The sequence below is a fragment of the Montipora foliosa genome, chromosome 5, assembly GCF_036669935.1.
Source record: "Montipora foliosa isolate CH-2021 chromosome 5, ASM3666993v2, whole genome shotgun sequence".
NCBI lineage: Eukaryota > Metazoa > Cnidaria > Anthozoa > Scleractinia > Acroporidae > Montipora > Montipora foliosa.
The window spans coordinates 44,827,425-44,847,424 of NC_090873.1; the positions used below are offsets into that span (position 1 = coordinate 44,827,425).

At 39.1% G+C, this 20,000-nt stretch overlaps 2 protein-coding genes across 3 annotated transcripts in view; both read left to right on the top strand.

Annotated features, from left to right (window-relative positions):
• Nucleotides 1-15,272, top strand: part of LOC138004357 (probable serine incorporator) — an 18,418-nt gene extending 3,146 nt beyond the window's left edge. The window contains exons 2-13 of the mRNA XM_068850850.1: nucleotides 494-828; nucleotides 1,976-2,055; nucleotides 2,834-2,927; nucleotides 4,828-4,871; nucleotides 5,800-5,876; nucleotides 6,566-6,662; nucleotides 7,698-7,784; nucleotides 12,437-12,554; nucleotides 12,662-12,710; nucleotides 13,194-13,221; nucleotides 13,571-13,730; nucleotides 14,279-15,272. Of these exons, the coding sequence (XP_068706951.1) occupies nucleotides 494-828; nucleotides 1,976-2,055; nucleotides 2,834-2,927; nucleotides 4,828-4,871; nucleotides 5,800-5,876; nucleotides 6,566-6,662; nucleotides 7,698-7,784; nucleotides 12,437-12,554; nucleotides 12,662-12,710; nucleotides 13,194-13,221; nucleotides 13,571-13,730; nucleotides 14,279-14,423 (1,314 nt within the window). The 3' untranslated portion in view covers nucleotides 14,424-15,272. The remainder of the gene's footprint in view (nucleotides 1-493; nucleotides 829-1,975; nucleotides 2,056-2,833; nucleotides 2,928-4,827; nucleotides 4,872-5,799; nucleotides 5,877-6,565; nucleotides 6,663-7,697; nucleotides 7,785-12,436; nucleotides 12,555-12,661; nucleotides 12,711-13,193; nucleotides 13,222-13,570; nucleotides 13,731-14,278) is intronic.
• A 1,844-nt stretch (nucleotides 15,273-17,116) lies between these two features.
• The window catches only part of LOC138004358 (uncharacterized), a 7,953-nt gene continuing 5,069 nt past the window's right edge, over nucleotides 17,117-20,000 (top strand). For both annotated transcript variants that reach the window (XM_068850852.1, XM_068850853.1), the window contains exons 1-2: nucleotides 17,117-17,319; nucleotides 19,480-19,557. In XM_068850852.1, the coding sequence (XP_068706953.1) occupies nucleotides 17,223-17,319; nucleotides 19,480-19,557 (175 nt within the window). In that variant the 5' untranslated portion in view covers nucleotides 17,117-17,222. The remainder of the gene's footprint in view (nucleotides 17,320-19,479; nucleotides 19,558-20,000) is intronic.

Consider the following 20,000-nt stretch of genomic DNA (forward strand, 5'->3'; position numbering starts at 1 on the left):
ACCGCTCAGTTTTGCAAAAACCTTAAAAGATTTCTTCTTTATCGTTAGTAGCATCAAATTCTTCGAAGTATTTACGCTTTTGTATTTTTGAGGATAAATGTGTGTGTGTGCACTCTTTCGTCTTTTTAATAATATATTGTATTACGTCCCAGTGCTATCTTAAACTTAATTTCTTAGTCTAATTTGAGGAAGCCCATAGCTCCATAAGCTCTTATAGTTTCTTTATGGGCTTCCTCGCCTTTTTTACAATTTTTTGTATTTTGTTTATTAAATCGGATACATTATATGTAATCATGGCAAATAAAACCTTGAAACCTTGAAACCTTGAAACCTTGATATCGTCACAGCCAAGTGTGAAGATGGCAAAACCAGCTGTTGTTTTTCTATTATACATGACTTGTGTTATCTGGTTTCTTAAACATATGAATCTGATTTACAACATCACCTCAGTAGTTGTGAGGTATATGCAATAATTTTTTCTTATATCATTCAGGCAGCCTGTTGTTGTGGATCATCAGCATGTTTCTGTTGCTGTGCTCGATGCCCCTCCTGCAAAAACTCAACAGCAACAAGAATTGTGTACACCATTTTCCTTTTCTTGGGAACGGCTTTGTCAGCCGTCATGCTTGCGCCAGGAATCGTTGATCAGTTGAAGAAGATCCCACAGTTTTGTGAGCATGTTCCTAATCAACATAACTGTGAGAGCTTGGTTGGTTATTTAGCTGTGTATCGTGTCTGCTTTGCAATGGCGGCATTTTTCCTGTTGATGGCAATCATTTTGTTTAAAGTTAAGAGTAGCAGTGACCCTCGAGCAAAGTTTCAGAATGGGTAAGCTTAACAAATTGATGTCAGTTTTTCATGCGTCTGTCCTGTTATTGATCATGAATTGCGTCATAACATTGTCAAAGTAGCTGTGGATCCACAAGGCAATAGCACATCACTCCCAGCGGTCAAAGGGTTAAGCTATGCTTAAAAGAAAAAAAAGAGTCGTAAATCACAATAAAAAAGTTTTATTTCTTAGGAAATGTAAAAGCCATATTTTGCCGTAGTATCATGATATTTTTGGCAAGTGAAAAATAAACCTTTAAAAATCGACTTCAAACGCTCTGCTAGGTGAGCATGGTCAAGGCTGCTGCCCAAGAAAATTTTCCAGGAGCCCTCTAGGCTTCCAACATTAAAAGTTAGTAGCCCGAGTCATTTTTTCAAGAGCCCAGAATTAATTAATTCCAGCTGGCATCAAATTTACAAGAAAGTGAGGATGAATCAAGTAAGGCGCCTGTTAGGGCTACTTGTTTAGAAATTTGGTTGCCCACGCTCACAAATAAGGCGCCCCAGGCGACCGGGTTACCGTTAGGCAGCAGCCTTGATGGTGCTCATAATATTGGGGGATGTTGGGATTTTGTACACTACACTACATGTTTTAGAAGATTTTCACTGAATGGACAGTTTTAAGGCATCAAGGAGATGAAATCCTGACAGATAACGACAACGACAATGACAAAATTTATTGAAAATTAGAAATAAATAATTACATTTCTTTCCCCCCGCAAATAGCTTATAAACTAATCGAGGCGGGGAGAACTGAGGACATACTACAAGTACAAGGTTATCTATAGATGGACTAAATAACAGTAAAGACATTACTATACAGTTACACGGTAAATAGAATGAACTAACCTAAAACAAAACAAGTACATCAAGATTATGACAAGAGGCTAACTTAAAGTATTATTTTAAATAGCTTAATAAGACTGGAGACTTCGACATAATCATCTTCTGACCGCAAGAAATTTAGTAATAATTCCTTTATCTTTTTACAAAAGAACGAGCGTTTAAGTAGTTTAATCGAGTAAGGAATAGAGTTCCAAATTTGGGCACCAATTCTCGAGAAAAAGGAATACATTTTATTAGTTCTAGAGAACTTAAAACAGACTGAATAATAATCATGAAAATAAATACTTCCTTTTTTGTATAGCTTCTGGTTTGTCAAGATTATCTTGTTTGTATTGCTGGTTGTTGCGGCATTTTATATTCCCAAGGGACATTTTGGACAAGGTAGGGAAATGTGTCATAAATGCAGCTATTTTTTTTTACTTTTACTCACTGCACTTTTTTTAAGATCTGTTGACTTTCACCTTTTTTTGGATGAATTAAACTGAAGGTGGCGCAAACCAGTTTCAACACTTTCAAGAGACCTTGTTATTAGAATAATTGACTCTTTACGATGTGAAACATAAATTATTGCTGAACAGGATGCAGTCATTTTTGTGACGTAACAAGCTACCATGGCAGCAGGAAAGCTTTGCAAAAACACCCTATATTGTGGCTTGAGCTGCTCGTATCTGAAAAACGAACTCAGTGACCCCGATTTGTTATTGCACAAAAGTGATCAGCAGGCTAAGATGAAACTGTGTAAAGTTTAAAAAAAAATTCTGTACAGTGGATTCAGAGCTGCTTTAAAATTTCAATTATTTGAGGTGGCTTTGAATCCACTCCACAGAATTTTTTTAAACTTTGCAGAAAGTTTCATTCTTGCCTGCTGATTACATTTCAGAAATAAAAAATGGGGGTTACCTAGTTTGTTTATGAGATAAGAGCAGCTAAAGCAAAATGTGGGGTGTTTTTGCAGGGCTCTCCTGTTGCCACGGTAATGTTTTACATCACAAAAATGACCGAATCTTTTTCAGCAATAATTGGTTTTTTGATACAGTACCATAAGATTGCTGTTAAGTGATGAAATATTGTAGTGTTGATCGTTTCTTTCAAATGTTGAAACTGGTTTGAGCCACCTTCATTGCATTCTTTACCAAATGCTATGATTTCTTTATTGCAGCTTGGATGTATATTGGCATGATTGGAGGATATGCATTCATATTATTACAGCTGGTCTTGCTCATTGATTTTGCATACAACTGGAGTGAGTCATGGTGAGAACAACTAAACATCATTGTTCTCTCCACTGATTTTGTCCTAGTTCTGTATGTTGTTGTGTTACTTATATACAATGTATACCCATACCCTCCCAGTTGATTTTCATGATGATGGTTTTGTAAGACAGGTCATTTCATTAATGTTCAAGCCTGTGTTGCTCAAAGATTGGTTAGTGCTAATTAGCACTAACTGATGTTTGAGCAACACTGGTTAAATGAGATTTTACTGCCCCATCAGTAAAATACGGTTAATGGAACGTGACCATACTAAAAGGGGCTATTCATGTCGCGTTAGTTATCTTCGTGTTCTTTGTAGTCGGTCGTTCAAGGTCATAAAATCAATGGTTTTGTTGTAAATAAAATGAGGACATAGTGACTTTGTCCCTAGATATCAGTTTATAACGTACACTTGCATTGGCCAAATCTGTTACAGCCTCATTCATAACTGTTAAAGAGCATGTGTAATACCTACCCTACCTGCTCATAGACGAAGCTGTACAACTGGCTACTTTAATAGACAGAGTCTAGCTATAAAAGCCTCAGTTAGCCGTCCAAGGTTCAATTGGCAGTTTTGTCTTCTATAGTAAACCAACTAGCTGTTGGCATTTGTTAAAGTTTTTTCCCCTCCCTCCCTCCCTTTGGAGATGGGTTGGGTTTATCGCCCTGCCTTCATTAAAATTGGGTCACTCCTGCGAGGTGCGGTTAAGTCTGCGCAGCGACTTCCCGCAAGCTTGTTGGCTCGTTTGCCTTTGTACATTGCTCACTACCAATACTCTTGTCCGATCCAGCACGTGCTCTTTACCAATCAGCTCGTAGTGCTGGGGAGATAAGTGAGGTTGTTTCTATATCACGCAATCCGGAAGTCGCATAGGCTAACCAGTCACAAGGCAGTGTTCCCCTCAAAAAACGCCAATACGTCTGTTGTCTCGTTCTATTGCGCCTTACATTATGCGTTAAAAGCTAACTATGTTGATACCAAGGAACATTAACCAGTGTTAATACCATGACAACTTAGAGATTGCAATTAACAATTATTCGCCAAAGGCAAAGTGATTATCGGTAAATATTCACCGAGACAAAGTCGATGTGAATATTCACAGATACAATCACTGTGCCTGAGGCAAATAATTGTTTTGGCATAAATACACAGGTGATTATTTCAAAAAAGAGGAAAAAAAAACATTTCAATTCGAAATCATCTTCACTTACAGTGGGCAAAACTACTACTGGCAGCCATTTTGTCCGTTGAGGTGATTATCGGCTGATAATCCAAGATAGCGAGTCAGTGAGAGCGCACGATTTTGTATAATCACCTGTGTATTTATACTAATACTTAACCAATGTTTAGGGATAACCATTGTTCTTGAAAGCAATAAAGCCCAGTTTTCTGATGTCTTAATTTGTTTCTCTAAGTACCGTTTTAGGTTGATTTTGTAAGTTCTAAGCTAAATCAGTGCCTAGACCTAATCACTAAACCTAACTGAGCCACACCCTATTTAAAACTTGTACTAACCAAAATTGACAAACTGCCATTATTTTAACTGTGGATATGAAAAGATTTTGTAAGAATGATCATCACAGTTGAGGGAGCATAGTCAGCTGAAAAAAATTAATGACCCGTTATGCAAACTATGGATAGCACTATCCACCGAATAAATCACTATCAAGTGGATAATTCATGGCGAAACCGATTGCGCTATCCAATGGATACTGATTTATCCTTTAGATAGCGTTATCCACCTTTTGAACAACTGGGGCCAGGACTCAAACTCATGACCAAGAAATTGCACTCTCCCTCTGCTCTGCCATACATTTTACCCATGGATGGTTTTCATTTGTTCTTTCATTTGTTGTTGTTGTTTTCCTTGTTTGACCTTGTTCCCTTTTCATCCTGTAGGGTTGAGAAGTATGAAACAACAGGAAACAAGAGATGGTACTGGGGTAAGTTCATAATAGTTTGTAGAACTACGTCTGAAATCTTTATGAGATATAAGGCGAGATTGGTGTCCATATTAAGCGAACGGGACTTTGGACCTGATGCCCAACGAGTTTGCAAAGCAGAAAAGTCTCTGATGAGTCCCTTGGTCGGGATGAAACGAGCTTCGTAAGACTGACCACGAACAATGTATTTTCATAAGTAACTGTCAACTTTATACTCACATATCTTCAAGAAAATTAGCAGTAATAGTAAATTTGATTCCAAAAAAGAAGATTGTCCTCAGTGAGATGTATGATCATGCCAAGTTGAAATGATTGTAGTAAGTCTATCATTTATGCCCAGAATCAACAAATCACTCTTGTGTCCCTTCACAATAATTTAAGCAGGGGGGAGGAGAGGAGGTTGAGGATCTTCGTTTGGATTAATTTAATTATGTTGCCTCTTGTTGCTGGAAAATTGTCCTGTTAGAAATCCTGACAAAACAAAGTTCTGTTTTGTTCCAACGAGTGCCGACCGGTACAAATGCCTATCCAGCCCTGCCTATAATATTCTTCAGGGAGCAACTGCTGATCATTAGCTTAGTGAAAAACCTCTTAGTTGATAGTTGATAAATCTCAATCCTTAACTGGCCAGTGAACTTCAAAGCAAGCTAAGGATGATAAGTAGACTTCTTGACAAATGCACAGCTGTGTTACTGTTCTTCTGTATGGTCAGGCAGTAGCAAAAACATTGCTAAACTTCAACTTGTTCAGAACATGTACACACAAAGTGTTTGTGACATTACATGTGGTTTTGAAGTTGGGGAGAGGAGTGAGGGAAGTCATCATGACACTTGAAAATATCAGGGCTCATGAATCAAATTATGAAATTATTTCTCACCTTTGTTGGTAAGTTGGTGTGTAAGTTCTTGACTGTCTGTTTTTATCTCAGCTCTTGTGATTGTGACCAGTGGAATTTACATCCTTTCCATTGGTGCTGTTGTCTGCTTCTTCCTGTTCTATACTGAAGTAAGTACATGTCTCTTGTAGATAATGTGAATTACATGATTGTATGTGTGTACTGTAGTTCTTGATGTGCTGTCATGAAGGACTATTAACCACTTGAAACAGCTGTGTACCAGTCATAATAATAATGATAATAATAATAGAAACTTAATTCATTCAAATCGATAAAAGGGAAGGATAACAGAGTTTATCTCCATCGAGGGTATCTGCCCGCAGCTGGGTTTAGTTGACTGAGAGTCGATTTTGATGACGGAGGAAAACCAGAGTTCCCAGTGAAAAGCCCTCTGAGTCAACTTGAAATAGACTGAAACTTGGCCTGCATACAACTTCATGACCAAGGGCAGGATTGAACCCTGGTCGCAGAAGTGAAAGACACAGTTGATAACCGCTAAGCCATCCTGACTGCTTGATGTGCTGTCATTTTAAGTGCAGCATTTCAATTAAGCGATGATTTGGTGAAAATTAAGCTCAAAAAAGAAACTTATCCCATTTTGTTCTTGGCCCAGAGTGTTAGTTGCATGTCCTCTTGTTTACACTGCCCCTAAGTTTCCTTTTAGTTCTTTTTCCCTTTTCAGTCAAGTTTACATGTATGTGAATAGACTTGCTACCTGCTTATTATTGAAACATGTAATCTATTTTAATTCGAAACACAGCAGGCTAAGGTCAATAACTGTTTATGTTTCTGGTCTTAGCCATCAGGGTGCAAGACCAACAAGTTCTTTATCAGTTTGAATTTGGTGTTGTGTTTTGTTGTCTCCATGGTGGCAATTCATCCTAAAGTGCAGGAATGTGAGTGACTCATTAGATAAAAATGTTATTTTAATCCCTGATGTTTGGAAGTAATAAGCTTGAGATGGTTTGTGTTTTATTTAGCTTAAATGGGACAACCATTTTTGAACAACTTCTTACATGTCAGAAAGCTAGGTTTTAGAAAGTAGAAAAAGATTTTTCAGCAATCAAACATGTTTTTAAAGCCTTTTAAAGGCAGTCCCATCTAGAGATGCTTGTAAATAAATCTGGAAGTAACTATTCCCAAGATTTGTAACATTCTCAGGAAAACAGTTCAAAAACCGTTTTTGGTTTTTTTTTTTTTTTTTTTTTTTTTTTTTGGGGGGGGGGGGGGGCCCCCCCCCCCGGTCAGTGCTGTCAAATTGACCACTTTCATAAATGGCGACCATTTTTACATTCTTTTGTCTTTATGTTAGTTAGACCTACTGCCCTCATTTTGAAACAAAAATTTCTTTTGAAAACTTGCTCGTCATAGCAAATCTAGTTAGGCTTATTACATTAAAACAAAATAATATCTTATTTGGCTGCCATTGTGAAAGAGGTCTATGGAAAGCATCCTAAGACTATACCCTGTGCTTTTACTTAAGATTGATATAAATATATAACTTATTGGCCTCAATCTGTTTAGTGAAATTATTCATAATGGGGGAACTTCTCTCTTATTTCAATTAGAAGGAGAAGGTTACAAATTAGACCGGAGGGACTAGGCTCTCAGGTTTTCTATAATTACTATAAAATTGTAACTGGGGAAAGTTTGAAAACTACAAAATACTTGCAGATTACAAAAGTCTGTGCTGCATTTTAAACCCTGTTCTACTAGCTTGTTTTTACCAGAGGTTTGGTGATGAGTGAGTATTTTCAATTTTTTTTTGAAATCTTGATTAAAACATGTACATGTGTGCAATGTATCAATCAAGTTTTGCTTACAAAAAAAAATTGAATCTTTAGACTTCTATGGTTTTAATGTGAGTTTTAAACATCCCTTTAAGTTTATAATGGTTTCCATTGTTGTATTGCTTTTTGTTGCATTGTCAGGTCAGCCAAGCTCTGGGTTGTTGCAAGCTGCTGTCATCACCATGTACACCATGTACCTGACTTGGTCTGGCATGTCCAATGAACCTGGTATGTTTAAATAACACATTTAAATGGTCTTTTCTCATACCATTAGCCTATTGACCCTGGGGGTGAGACTAACATTAACAGATTTTACTCTGTCTAACACCAGACGATTTTACTCCTCAACTGGTGGCATCCTGGGGTGCTTGAGGAGTGCATGAATGGGTTAACCTAGTCAAAAACTCTATCTATGTCCCCTCCCTTAACCCATTGACCCCTGGGAGTGAGACTTAACAGATTTTACTCTGTCTAACACCAGACGATTTTACTCATCAACTGGTGATATTCTAGGGTGCTTGAGGAGTGCATGAATTGGTTAACCTAGTCAAAAACTCCATGTATGTCCCCTCCCTTAACCCGTTGACCCCTGGAAGTGAGACTTAACAGATTTTACTCTGTCTAACACCAGACGATTTTACTCGTCAACTGGTGGCATTCTAGGGTGCTTGAGGAGTGCATGAATGGGTTAATATAGTCAAAAACTCCATCTATGTCCCCTCCCTTAACCCATTGACCCCTGGAAGTGAGACTTAACAGATTTTACTCTGTCTAACACCAGACGATTTTACTCGTCAACTGGTGGCATTCTAGGGTGCTTGAGGAGTGCATGAATGGGTTAACCTAGTCAAAAACTCCATCTATGCCCCCTCCCTTAACCCATTGACCCCTGGAAGTGAGACTTAACAGATTTTACTCTGTCTAACACCAGACGATTTTACTCGTCAACTGGTGGCATTCTAGGGTGCTTGAGGAGTGCATGAATGGGTTAACCTAGTCAAAAACTCCATCTATGCCCCCTCCCTTAACCCATTGACCCCTGGAAGTGAGACTTAACAGATTTTACTCTGTCTAACACCAGACGATTTTACTCGTCAACTGGTGGCATTCTAGGGTGCTTGAGGAGTGCATGAATGGGTTAACATAGTCAAAAACTCCATCTATGTCCCCTCCCTTAACCCATTGACCCCTGGAAGTGAGACTTAACAGATTTTACTCTGTCTAACACCAGACGATTTTACTCGTCAACTGGTGGCATTCTAGGGTGCTTGAGGAGTGCATGAATGGGTTAACCTAGTCAAAACCTCCATCTATGTCCCCTCCCTTAACCCGTTGACCCCTGGAAGTGAGACTTAACAGATTTTACTCTGTCTAACACCAGACGATTTTACTCGTCAACTGGTGGCATTCTAGGGTGCTTGAGGAGTGCATGAATGGGTTAACATAGTCAAAAACTCCATCTATGTCCCCTCCCTTAACCCATTGACCCCTGGAAGTGAGACTTAACAGATTTTACTCTGTCTAACACCAGACGATTTTACTCGTCAACTGGTGGCATTCTAGGGTGCTTGAGGAGTGCATGAATGGGTTAACCTAGTCAAAAACTCCATCTATGCCCCCTCCCTTAACCCATTGACCCCTGGAAGTGAGACTTAACAGATTTTACTTTGTCTCACACCAGACGATTTTACTCGTCAACTGGTGGCATTCTAGGGTGCTTGAGGAGTGCATGAATGGGTTAACATAGTCAAAAACTCCATCTATGTCCCCTCCCTTAACCCATTGACCCCTGGAAGTGAGACTTAACAGATTTTACTCTGTCTAACACCAGACAATTTTACTCGTCAACTGGTGGCATTCTAGGGTGCTTGAGGAGTGCATGAATGGGTTAACCTAGTCAAAAACTCCATCTATGTCCCCTCCCTTAACCCGTTGACCCCTGGAAGTGAGACTTAACAGATTTTACTCTGTCTAACACCAGACGATTTTACTCGTCAACTGGTGGCATTCTAGGGTGCTTGAGGAGTGCATGAATGGGTTAACATAGTCAAAAACTCCATCTATGTCCCCTCCCTTAACCCATTGATCCCTGGAAGTGAGACTTAACAGATTTTACTCTGTCTAACACCAGACGATTTTACTCGTCAACTGGTGGCATTCTAGGGTGCTTGAGGAGTGCATGAATGGGTTAACCTAGTCAAAACCTCCATCTATGTCCCCTCCCTTAACCCATTGACCCCTGGAAGTGAGACTTAACAGATTTTACTCTGTCTAACACCAGACGATTTTACTCATCAACTGGTGGCATTCTAGGGTGCTTGAGGAGTGCATGAATGGGTTAACCTAGTCAAAACCTCCATCTATGTCCCCTCCCTTAACCCATTGATCCCTGGAAGTGAGACTTAACAGATTTTACTCTGTCTAACACCAGACGATTTTACTCATCAACTGGTGACATTCTAGGGTGCTTGAGGAGTGCATGAATGGGTTAACATAGTCAAAACCTCCATCTATGTCCCCTCCCTTAACCCATTGACCCCTGGAAGTGAGACTTAACAGATTTTACTCTGTCTAACACCAGACGATTTTTTCTCATCAACTGGTGACATGCTAGGGTGCTTGAGGAGTGCATGAATGGGTTAACATAGTCAAAAACTCCATCTATGTCCCCTCCCTTAACCCATTGACCCCTGGAAGTGAGACTTAACAGATTTTACTCTGTCTAACACCAGACGATTTTACTCGTCAACTGGTGGCATTCTAGGGTGCTTGAGGAGTGCATGAATGGGTTAACCTAGTCAAAAACTCCATCTATGTCCCCTCCCTTAACCCATTGACCCCTGGGAGTGAGACTTAACAGATTTTACTCTGTCTAACACCAGACGATTTTACTCATCAACTGGTGACATCTTAGGGTGCTTGAGGAGTGCATGAATGGGTTAACCTAGTCAAAAATTCCATCTATGTCCCCTCCCTTAACCCATTGACCCCTGGGAGTGAGACTCCTCAACTGGGGATGTCGTAGGGCACCTGAGGGGTGAGTGGTCCTTGAAGCTTTTGGGAATGTGCACGGAATAACCCAACTGGAAGGAGTCAAAAAAAAAATTTATTTAACGGTTGGCTGTATGGAAAGCACTAAGAGACTATGATGGAAAGACATAGATATATTTGAATACATACATGTATTTGAACTGCAGAGAGAATCATGTTTAGATTTTTAGATCATCATAGTTATGAACATTACATACATGTACACCTTATTGAGTGTTTTAACATTGTTGTAATACATGAGGATTTATATGTTGAAAATTCAATAAGGGATTTATTATTCCACCATTACACTTTTGTCTAGTATTTTGGCTTCTTCCTACACTGTACATTGACTGAGAATCGTATCGATTGCATAATAAGGCATGTGCGAATAATGAAAACAAAACAGCTGAAACCATTCAAATGTCCTTTATTTGATATAAACGAAATGATGAATGAACAGCGATTACAAGCTAAATTCTTAGGCTTTGCATCATGTTGAAAACAGTTTAATATTTATTTTCTTAAAAATTTCCTGTTCCGTCTGTATTTGCTCTGTTCTAAACTGGTCAAACTGGAACTCTACATGTACAGTGTATTACCATATGTTCTTTATTCATTCACCTCGGCACTTTAGTATGCTAGCACAAAGTACCGACGTGCACAACCTATCTTATTCAGTCCCTTAGCACTTAAGTACGCTAGTACAAAGTATGCGGGACGTGTACGAGCTATTTTATTGATTCCCTCAGTGCGTTAGTATGCTAGAACGAAGTATGGACGCATTCATGGGATTCTTTTACATGTGGTTGATATGTTAGAACCAAAGAACCTGCATAGTAAAAGTAACGCCAAGGTAACTTTGTGCTCTTGCACTATAAGAAGATGTTGATGTTAACAATCAAGAAAGAGTGAAGCAAATGCATAGATAGCGACCAATGATGCAAAAGAATTAAAAGAAAATTGATGTCATCTTTGTAACTCCAATTCATGTCTTGAACGTATTCCAAGCTATCATTATTTTTCTTCCAAGTACTAAAATTACTCTTACTAAGAAAAAAATTCAGAAAACACCATCCTATTTTAGGCATAGGATATGTATTACCATCTCATTTTGTGATTTCATTTGACCAAATGTGGTGAAATGGCATAGTAGTGGAATAATAAATGTTCTGAACTTATGCATTAACAAAAGGACATCGATCCTGTGATTGCGGTGTACTATCAGTGGAGCTACATGTATCAAGCCAACTGGGAACTGTTCTTTCTTTGAATTCATGATGATCTGAAAAACGTGGTAGATTGGGATTCCAGACCACAGAAGACATACCTGTAGATAAAAGTGTCGTGGTTTGAACCCCAGTTTCTGCCGGCACATTCAGCTTCTTAATTTAACTGCTTAGCAATGCCTCCTATTATTTTGGTCCACGGTGCTAGACAAGTGTATTTTCCCTTCTTTTAGCCAAAGGGCGTAACCCACGTTTGTTATCTTCCCTTTGTCATTCTGCTTCTTTGAAAACAGCCATTCTTTGTACTCAGCCAACCCTCTCCTCATGCTCAATTTGATGAAATTCAACCGACCATGTTATGAGATTTGTCACTTAAAGCTTAACAATCGACTCAAAATAATATTATTTAACTCTCCCCCGAATTTCTTTCGATGCTTCATCTGGAACATGTCATGAATATTTTTTTTCTTCCAAAGGCTACAGAACAGTGCTTTCTTATATTTATTTTTTCACATTATTTGGAGTCAATCAGCTCGTTCTGTATTATTAATTACTGCAATCAAGCTTTCAACTAGAGTCTCTCAGGGTTTAACTGTTGCTCTTGCAACATTATTTCTGTAGATGAAAGTTGTAACCCGAGTGGTGCATTAATCTCATCATCCAATCTTTCCCCTGGAGTGGGAAATGGACGCACTATTTTTGCTGCTGTTCTTATGTTTGTCTTGGTAGTCTACTCTTGGTAAGTATAAAAAATTTACCGTATTTGGATCAAGATTTTAAGAGAAACCTAGGCATATTCTTTCTGATTTCTTGCCAATGATTCAATTCTGCCTTGCTTTTTTTAAGCTTGAGGACATCTAATTCCAACAGTCTCTCATCCAGCCAGAGTATGGAGGTTTGTGTTCCATTATTTGGTTGATTTGTACTATGCCCGGGAGGTGGGGGGGTACTCCCTTATAAGGGCTTAATGGGGACGTGCGGCCAGCCAGGGTATGTTTTTCGGGATTTTTGTCTTGAACAGGGTATCAATTTTATCATTTTTTGTCTTAATCAGGGTATCGATTTATCAATTTTTGTCTTAAACTGGGTTAAATGTCTTAAACAGGGTATCAAAAATCGGAATTCTGTCTTAAAATGGGTACGATATTTGTGTTAAACAGAGTCAGGGTATGAAGGGCCGCGCCGCACCTCCCCAACCAGGGATACATCGAGTTCCCCCCCCCCCCTCCCGGGTACTATGTTGATTGATGTAATAAGCGATCATAATAACTGATATAACAGACAGACGGACAGATGAACGGAGGGACAAATTATTGCAGTGCTGTTTTAACTGAATTCCTGATAACAACCTTGTTTTGCATTAATACTTATTTTGTAGGAGACACTTCTGCCAGATTGCACTCAGGGTAAGTTATATACATCAGTATTAACTGAATGCAAAAATGGCCACCTTCAAATCATTCTTTTCTCTTTGTGTTATTTAGCCTGACTAGTCTCGTTAACACATAAAATTGAAAGAATTGTGGCTGTAAAACAAGACTAGTCACTAATTTTCACAAAGACAAAAGAACATTTTATTTGCGGCCATTTTGCACTCGGTCCATAGTGTAGCAACAATTTTAACATAAGTACGATAATGATGCAAGTCTTTAAAGTGGTTGATTCTTAAGTGTCTTGGTAAATTTCTTGTAAGTTTTTCCTTTTTCATTTTAATTTCTTGTAAGTTAATTTTTTTCTATATTGTTGATTACTTAGATGTAGAAAGTGGAAATGGTGACAAAGATGAAAATAAGCCACGCATCCAGCGAGTGTATGATGACGAGTCGGCAGCTGTGACTTACAACTACAGCTTCTTCCACTTCACTTTCTTCGTGGCATCACTGTACATCATGATGACCCTAACTAACTGGTACAGGTAGGCAGACTGTGACAACATTAGGCAAATTTAGAAACAGGACAGGAACTTCAGTTGGCGCAGTTTATTAGGTCATATTAGAGTCGAATCTAGACTGCAGTACGTAATTTGCTGCATGCCATTGTCAACTGAGATATTTACTGAACCGCAAAGCGGGGAGGTAAATATCCACCATTAGCCACTGACGCTGAGGTGAATAGTTGTTTTAGGACATACTAAATTAGTGAGGTAATATAGCACAAATATGTGATTTTAACTCATTTATTCCTGCAATGACTGCAATATTTTCTGGCACAAATCCTGCACTAGTTGCTTGGAGGTAAATAGGAAAGGATATTCGGAGTTTAGGTAGCCAATCAGAGCTATCCACTGTTTTAGTAGATACTAAAGGGCCTTAGACACTGAATGGTTTTGTATTTTTGTTTAAGGCAGGCAGTCTTATTGTAAGGGAATGATGTCATGTCAACGTTGAGAAATACACAACAGAGATGGTAAAGAGCTCTGTGGCATCTTAAGAATTTTTTTTACTGTTCTTATTTTTTTTAAAGTCCTCAGGATTCAGATTTTACTACTCTGACCAGCAACTGGGCTACTGTTTGGGTAAAAGTCAGCTCTAGCTGGGCGTGTCTGGCACTCTATCTCTGGACCCTGCTTGCACCTGTTCTGCTTCCTGACAGAGACTTTGGACATTGATGGGGGCCAAACTCTTTCGCTCATGCATGAGGGTTACCAGCTGCTTAATGAGATTCACGTTACTGTGTGTAGATGTCAAAATAGTGCCCTGAACCCTAACCGTAACCCTTAGCAAAACTTTAGCAGTGATTTTAAAACGATTAAATTAGGTAATCGAATTAGCCTGCGACATTAAAATATCCTTATACAGCTCATAAACAGCGAAAATGCAAAGGCACTTCGAAGGTCATAGTATTGGTGTAAGACTTTTTTTATTTTGACTAACTTAATATACTTGATATCGTTTACATGATGTGAGCTATTATTTGAAAGTTTTGCCAAGTTGGGGGATTCCTATGTGGGAAGTAAACAATTCAAGTTGACTATTAGGTTTCCTTTTTTCCTCTAGTATCTTTGTGACAGTATTCTACATCTCATCGTGCAGCAGTACTGCACATGCGACGTAGCTCTGTACAGTATTAGCAATGGTTCTCGTCGGATATTTTTAGGAATTAGTGAGTAATCAAAACAATGCAACAGTAGGACTTCACATAAACAAATTCCTCACTGTTTTAGTGTGTAAGCAGAAGTCATAGACAACTAACATTTCCGTTGCCATTGCGTTTTCTGTGAACATGGGGATAACTTGTCAAAAGCGAAGGTGTTTTGCTCAGCGCGGTTGTATTCATTGAGAAACCTGTTATGTAAAATCGTCGTGTTAATGCTGAAAGTGATGTGCAACATGGCTTGTACAGAAATAAATGCTCTTTTAATTTGTAAACAAGACGCGTAGAGGCGTTCATGTGGGGTGTATCGGTGTAACTCAGCGTCTATATAGCATTTCTTTATTAAAAACAAACAAAAACCGGGTGTGAAACTAATTGCATTTTTTAAAAATTTTATCCGTCTACGAGTCTAAGCATTGGCTCATGCATAACGTGCGTCTACTGCAAGGTTTTTTTTTTTTTAGACAAATGTTAGGGCCGATTTACACGGTACGACTTTTGTCGTATGCGACAAGCTTACGACAGGCCTACGACATGACTTACGATTGTCGCAGTGTTTTAAAACATGTTTTAAAATGCTTCGACATTTTTCTGACGTACACGCCAATCGTAAGTCATGTCGTAGGCCAGTAGTAAGCTTGTCGCATGCGACAAAAATCGTACCTTGTAAAAATCGGCCCTTAGCCTTAGTCCCAGGACTTGTCAGAATTTGACAAGTAAGGGCCGATTTACACGGTACGATTTACGGCTTACGACAGGCCCACAACATGATTTACGATTGTTGTGTATGTCAGAAAAAATGTCGTAGCATTTTAAAACATGTTTTAAAACGCTGCGACAATCGTAAGTCATGTCGTAAGCTGTCGTGAGCTTGTCGCATGCGACAAAAATCGTACAGTGTAAACCGGCCCTAAGAAAAAAATCAATCACATGCAGTGTACCCTTTGTACTGAATTTGGACATGCAACTTTGGCTTTTAGGAACAGCTACTTTTCACCAAACCCCAGAAGAACAATATACTGACAATTGTAACGATTCGATTTTTGTTGTCATGGGGTGTAGGATAACCGCTTAACCCCTATACCCCTAAAGAGGAGATTTGCAGTGATTTGCTTTTGCCTCCAATACTTTTTACTATAATAACAGCCTTATGTCTGTAAGGTATGTGCCAAATTTGCCTTTGATAATTTACTTTCAATCTAGGAGGGGCGTGTGTTACAACGACACTAAAGCAGCGTTTACACGAACGCGGTTTCATTTGTAACCGCATCGAAAACGATGCGGTTACGCCTTCTGTTCACACGACACCGATCGAGACCGTTGGCAAAACCGCGTGGATTTGAAACGATAAAGTTTCATGTGTCGTGTAAACAGCGAAAGCGCATCGATTTGAATACGGTTACCATTTTGGGACGAAATTTGCATTGTTCAATTCAAAACGGTGACCTCATGGTTAGTGTGCTCGACCCTGGAGCGAGTGGTCTGGGTTCGGGTCCTGGCCGGGGGCATTGTGCGTTCTTGGCAACTGGGCAAGACACTTTACTCCCACGGTCCAGCGAAATGCTGCAGCTGGGGGTAACCCTGCAATGGACTAGCATCCCATCCAGGGGGGAGTTAAAAATACTCCTAGTCGCTTAGTGCTAAGGAAACCGGGTATAAGCACCGGCGTGTTAGGTCATTGGCTCGGAAAGCGCTCACCTTACCTTTGAAGAGTCTTCATGTTGCCATGGTAACCTATATGTCACAATAGTGCGTGCATTTTGTTAAGAAATAATTGGTATTTCATATGGTACAATAATATTGCTGTTACGTGATACAGTGTTGTAGTGACAACCCTTCTAATAAAAGGTCCGTAATAGTAGTGAAACTGGTCTAGCCACCTTAATATATCGAAAGTGAACTACATGTATTATGCACAGACGTACGTTTTTTTGCTTGAACTTTGTCACTGCAGGTACTCCTCGCTCCCCGACGTAGATCGCGACCTGCTCGAATTGAATTTTCTTTTCTGCATTTTGTGCCCAAAAAATAAACTTAGAATACAAGAAAGTGGCGCAGAACAACAGCTTACAAGGGTATCTTTATATCATTTCATTGTATTGATCTGAAGAGGCGTGAAATCGATATAATCGGCCACATGTTGTCAGAACAGAAAAGTGGTTAAGACTTTGACAGCTAAAGAAATTTAAAGCATTGATAGAAAGCATATCATAGACCTCGTGATGAGGTAACCTTAATTATTTTGACTTCATACTTCATTGCGTTAAACGCCACTCAAACGTTTAACAAGGAAATTTCGGTAACGGGATCAGAAATGACCCATTCCGGAGTTGTCCCACTGTTTCAGGGGTATTTTTCGAGAAAAGAGCTTCAATCCTCTGAAAATTCCCGTCGAAAACACAAGGGAATAGGTAAGGACTGATGAGTCCTCAATCATAACTCCCCTGTAGCAGTAATCATTGTTCTTTCATTTCATGATTTCTGTTGTTGGTGAGATCTCAAATTATTCGACGTGTATTTTGGATGAGTATCCATATAGGCCTTATCACGGTTTCGACGCCATCTTGACGGGTAGGCAAAGCGGTCAGAAATTACAGTGTTTGTACGGGAATCCGATAGCAAATAACTTCTTCCAAAATTGAATTTTACTCAATTTGTGAATCAAAACGTTAAAGAAGATAGAAGATAGAAGATTGTATTCACCAAGTTTGAAGGATGTAGCTTTCCTATAAGTCGCTGAGCATTTTTTTCTTTAATTTCCCCTATATTAGTCTTAAAATTTTTTTCCGCGAACTGCGTCTAGACGTTTGTCTACCCAGCCAAATTTACAGACAAATGTGTGAAAAATTCAAAAAATTAACTGAGCGTCTTCTAGCCAAGCTACATACTTCAAACTTAGTATTTTAACGTTGCGATTCAGAAATTGTAAAAAATTCAATTTTGGAAGAAGTTATTTACTATCGGATTCCCATACGCCAAACGGCAAACGTCGGAGTGAAATTAGGGTTTTGATGGAAGAACCCTACTTGATATTAACTCATTTCTGTCCTGTTAGCTCCATATATCAAGCAACTTCTCAAAGGCTAGGAACGAGACAAGTTAAAATGAGATAATTTTCACGCTTTTATGACAAGCAGGAGCCTGCCGTTTCCCGTTTGGCGTTGGCCGTAAACGTCATGCTTAATCTCTCTAATGAGATTTATTTGCATGACTATAACAGTACAGCATTGCAAAAGCGTGGAAAGTATGATAGAGCGGTTTTCAATTGAGTGTCGAAAGTAATTAGATAATTACTTTGGTTTATGATTACTTCACTCAGTGATTGGTTCAAAGTTCTCGCGCCATTTTCTCAACCAATCAGAAGTGAAACCAAAACCAATCGTGGCTCGCGCAAGCACATTTTCCCGCGCTTTGTGTCGGCTACGTGTAATTACTTCGAGTTTTGATTGGTTTACCGGATTGTCTTAGTCCTTTTTGATTGGCCAAAGTAATTACTTTGGTTTTGGTTTTACGACACTCAATTGAAACTCGCTCTAATTACAGTAATTTAGTTATCAGGGTACACCATTGATAAGGTATTAAAACTAAGATTAGTAGCAAAAATAGACTTTAGCATAAGGTTCGGGATTTGGCGGGAAAAAACGCTCCATGTTCAACTTGGATTATTGTTTTAGTTTACATGTTTTAATTCAACCGAGTCAGCGTCCACAAGTATCGATGTACAAATAATCAGCAAAAATGTATACCTGCCAACTTTTTCTGAGATATAGGCGTGAGATTTTTATCCGGGGAGTGCTGGGATGTTTGAAGACGACACGATCATTTCCGAAGATTCCCGAAGAAGTCCGAGGTCTTCCGAGGAAGTCCGAATTCTTCCGAAGACGTCCCAAGTCTTCCAAATTTGCATACGTGACGAAAGCGAAAACAGCCCTCGCATTTCCCAGTCCCAGTCTTAGGACGCGTATAAACGCGAGCCCGCTCCCAGTGCTTCTCACGAGGAAGGTATCGTCATTTATTCATTTTACACATGGTTTTCGTTCCTTACATGGGCCTGAGTTAACATATTTTTGGAAATTGTGTCAAGCAAGACGGCAACAACTCACATTTTTAAATCAGGCGTGAGAAATTGGCCCGCAAGCGTGAGATCGAAGTTTTTAACCCGCAGGCGTGAGAGTTGGCAGGTATAAGAATGTGTTCATTCAAGAGTTAAAGCATTAAAAGACATAGAACTAACTTTAAACGTTTAAACGTGAGTTCCGACATAAATGTGTCCATCTGAGTCAAACTGTCGCTAAAAATTAGAAAGATTATGAGATCGATGAACGTTAGGCCAACAGTTGTGTTTTATCGGAAAATCAGAAAAAACATGTGTCATTTTTTCTGGTAGCCTAAAAGGATAGAGACTTTTCAAAGCAAGCAGTAAAATCGATGCTACAAGTCTCTGATAATTTTCTCCGTCTGCGCAAATCAACGACCATCTCATTAAAAAATGCATGGGGTAGGAAATAAAGAAAATATTTAAAATCTTTTTATTTTTATTCTTGTCTCTTTCGCCTTTAAATCTTATTCAGGCAAACAGAAAAAGAGTACTGATTTTGGTTTTTTCCATGTCACGGTACTATGGATACTGATAGTCACCATAGCAACAAGTAAGTCTCGCGTTCTTAGTCAGTTACGTTAGGCACATACGAAACCGTAGTCGCATACAAATTTCTGTGCTAACTGATTTGTATAATACAAGGCCCACAACGGCAACCGATTTGTAACATTTCATTAGCTCTTGGTGATATCTATGGAGATCCCGTCTGTGTTTGCTAGGACTACTGATCGCCAGTTAAGCTCAGATTATTAATCCAGTGATGTTTAGATTATTTGGACCAAAAGAAGGGAGTCAAGAGACTCCTAGGTATTTCTTCCAGTTCTGCCAAAGGAATTGGTGATAACACATCTATAGCTAAAAAAAGGTGGCCTATATATTAATTATCACAATTGTTGCTAACAAGAGTGAATTAGGTAAGAGTGTTCTTGTGGCATCGGTGGGCTCCCCAGTTCAGTCTCAAATGAGTCAAGCTATTTTTAGAAAATTTAACTC